Genomic DNA, 2,572 nt, shown 5'->3' on the forward strand with positions numbered 1-2,572 from the left:
CCCGCCGGCGCTCGGCGCGGCGAGCTGCCGCCGTGTTGCCGGGCCCCCCGGTGCTGCGGCCGGGACGCGGCCCGAGGGCTCCTCCGCCCCGGAGCCCCGCGTGTGCGCCCCTCTCCCTCCTGCGCTCCCCACCTACCCCCCCGCCCGGTGTCTGTTCTCTCCCAACAGCACACGCACTCCCGCCGCTGGTTTAGGTAGCGGTGTTATTTCTCTGTATGCCGTGGTGAGATGCTTGTCGGATAGGGTCCTGCTCAGCGGGCCGGGGGGGCCGGGATCCCCAGGGAGGCCTTCCTGGGAACAGCGCGGCCGCGGGATGCTGAGTGTTTTGGGCGAGTGAAGCAGGGAGTGTTAGCAGCAAAGCCTGAGGAGTTAACTGGGGGAGCCTGCGATACCCCTTTTCTTCTCCCCTGGCTGCCTGGAGAACGTGCAGAGGGAGAGGAGGGARAAGCCACCTCTCCGCTCCTGCAGGGCAGCAGTCCAGGACGGCGTTTGCCGAGCGGGAGTCGGAGCCAGCAGCTTTCCTTTCTCCATGCTGGCGGGTCCGTACAGAGGAGGCCGGGAGCAGGGCAGAGCTGGCCGCTAGCTTCTTGCSGCTTGCTCTTTAGGACTGTCCTCCTGCAGGTCCTCCTCGTCTGACTGCACCACGGGGGTCTCGGCCCCGTCCTCGCTGGTGTCCAAGCTGTTCAGGTCTGTGGAGACAGAGGACGTGGAGGAAACGCGTGACTTGGCCTCAGCTGCATGGGGCACTTGCAGGGTGATTTCCTCTGGGCACTGGCTGCCATCTGCCCCTGAGAAGAGACAGGTAAGAGGAAAAAGTAAAAGGCTTTTGGAGGTCTCTTGCTCCCTGAGCTTCATGCCCCTTCCACCTTACTCSTCTGCAGGATATACTTCCCTGGGCACTCTCAGCTGCTGCCCTCTTCACCCCACTTCGCTGCCTACYAGGAGGCATGTGGCTGCCTTACCCGGTTTCCCGTCTCACCCCAGGCTTGGCTCTGGGCAGTGCTTCACATTCCTTCCCCATTTTTGGCAGTAAAGCCTTTTCTGCCTTCTCTGAAACGCGSCTTAGAGCTGCGTGTGGCCATCGGCTGCAACTCGTGCGATCTGCGAGGGAGGTGTTTGGCTTTGCCTTGGAGTGAATCACTGCTGCGCGTGTGCATGRGGAGGAAGGTCCTGGCACCCCCGGCCTTCCCTGCGGGGACCTAAGCCCAGCAGCCTGCTGCTGACTTGTGGGGACTGGACTGCAAGGTGGAGGGGTCCTGAAGCCTTCCTGCTCAGCACAGTCTGCTCTGCAGGTTCTAGGGACTTGAGAAATGACAAGACACTGCCTGCTGCCAGAGCAGCTTTAGGACATGGGAATTCAGCCCCACAGGCTTTGGAAAGGGCCTCTGCTCTATTGTCTTCTGCAGCGGAAGCCAGTTACAGGCATCCGTATCTCAGGGCTACCCTCTGGGATTAGATGCTCTGCAGGTGAAGGTGGATGCTGCCATGGACCAACCCAGAGTGACGTCTTCCCAACCTGCAGTCCCCAGCACCAAGTGGCTGTCMCTGTATGGGTGTGTGTGTATGCACGCATGCTGAGCCTGCGACAGGGGATGGATGAGGAAGGGTGGCCTAGGCTGAAGAAAAGCGAGCTGATGGGTGAAGAGGGGGCAGGAAGAACTCCCCAGCTGGCCTGCAAAGGGCTCAGACTGCACATACCTGGCAGGGGCCCAGCAATGGTGCTCTCCTCTGTCCCACAGCCAAGAAACACATCCACAGTGTCCTGGTCTGACAGGTCCATCATGTCCATCTGCTCCAACATGTCCACGTTCACCTCCATGGAGGAAATGCTGCCTAAGGGGGCTGCGGAGAACAGGAGCCAGGAAAAAGGTGAGTGCTCCTGGCAAGCAAACGGCACCATTCGCCCTGTGCTGGCAAGGCCAGTCCAGCCCACAGGCTCCAGGCAGGACCTGGAAGAGGGCGACCAGCCTTGCTCCGGGGAACTGAATTGCACTTGCTGTTAAGAGGTCCCCAGGAGAATCGTTTCCTTAAAACATCCCCTTGGAAGACTCTGCTGTCTCCCTGCCATCCCTGTTCCTGCTCCTAACTGCTGTCTGGAGAAGCCTGCCTCAATCCAGTGACTATGCAGGGAGTCAGCCTTGGTACCCAAGTTCAGTGCCTGCAATTAAGTGGTGTGATTAATCCATACGCACACCCACATGCCGGGTGCACGATGTTGTCTCAGTGCAAGACACGTGTCCCCAGCCACCTTTAAAMTGGCAACACCTGCAACCCACCAGTCCCAAAGGCCTGTGTCACTGTTTCCTGAAACACTCCCAATTCCCACACTGGTGCCCCCAGTACTTACGTCTCCGATGCTCTATCTGCAGGTGAGATAATGGAAAGAAGAAATCCGTATCATGCTGGAAAACCTCCTCAAAGAACTTCTGCCGGTCCCGCAGCTTGAGCTGCTGCTGCTGCATCTGCTCTGCATCCAGGCTGCGCTGTCCTTGCTCCATGTCAGCTGGGGAGGAAGGAGAGGAGGGTCAGGACAGACAGGGCCGTCCGAGCCCTTCTGCCTATCCTAGCTTGC

General features: G+C 59.8%; 1 protein-coding gene across 2 annotated transcripts; it reads right to left on the bottom strand.

Moving 5' to 3' along the window:
- Nucleotides 1-186: 186 nt before the first annotated feature.
- On the bottom strand, nucleotides 187-2,572 carry DBNDD2 (dysbindin domain containing 2). 2 transcript variants are annotated; one of them, XM_085313969.1, is made up of 3 exons: nucleotides 2,348-2,572; nucleotides 1,699-1,842; nucleotides 187-689 (listed from the first exon to the last, which is right to left on the bottom strand). In XM_085313969.1, the coding sequence occupies exons 1-3, from the start codon at nucleotides 2,496-2,498 to the stop codon at nucleotides 580-582; spliced, it is 405 nt and encodes a 134-aa protein (XP_085170095.1). In that variant the 5' UTR covers nucleotides 2,499-2,572; the 3' UTR covers nucleotides 187-579. The 2 variants fall into 2 exon arrangements, with proteins under 2 accessions (XP_085170095.1, XP_085170094.1); XM_085313968.1 differs by having other exon boundaries at nucleotides 187-788; nucleotides 2,348-2,537.

This window comes from Rhea americana, unplaced genomic scaffold, assembly GCF_003343005.1.
Source record: "Rhea americana isolate MKP2758 unplaced genomic scaffold, rheAme1 scaffold_4, whole genome shotgun sequence".
NCBI lineage: Eukaryota > Metazoa > Chordata > Aves > Rheiformes > Rheidae > Rhea > Rhea americana.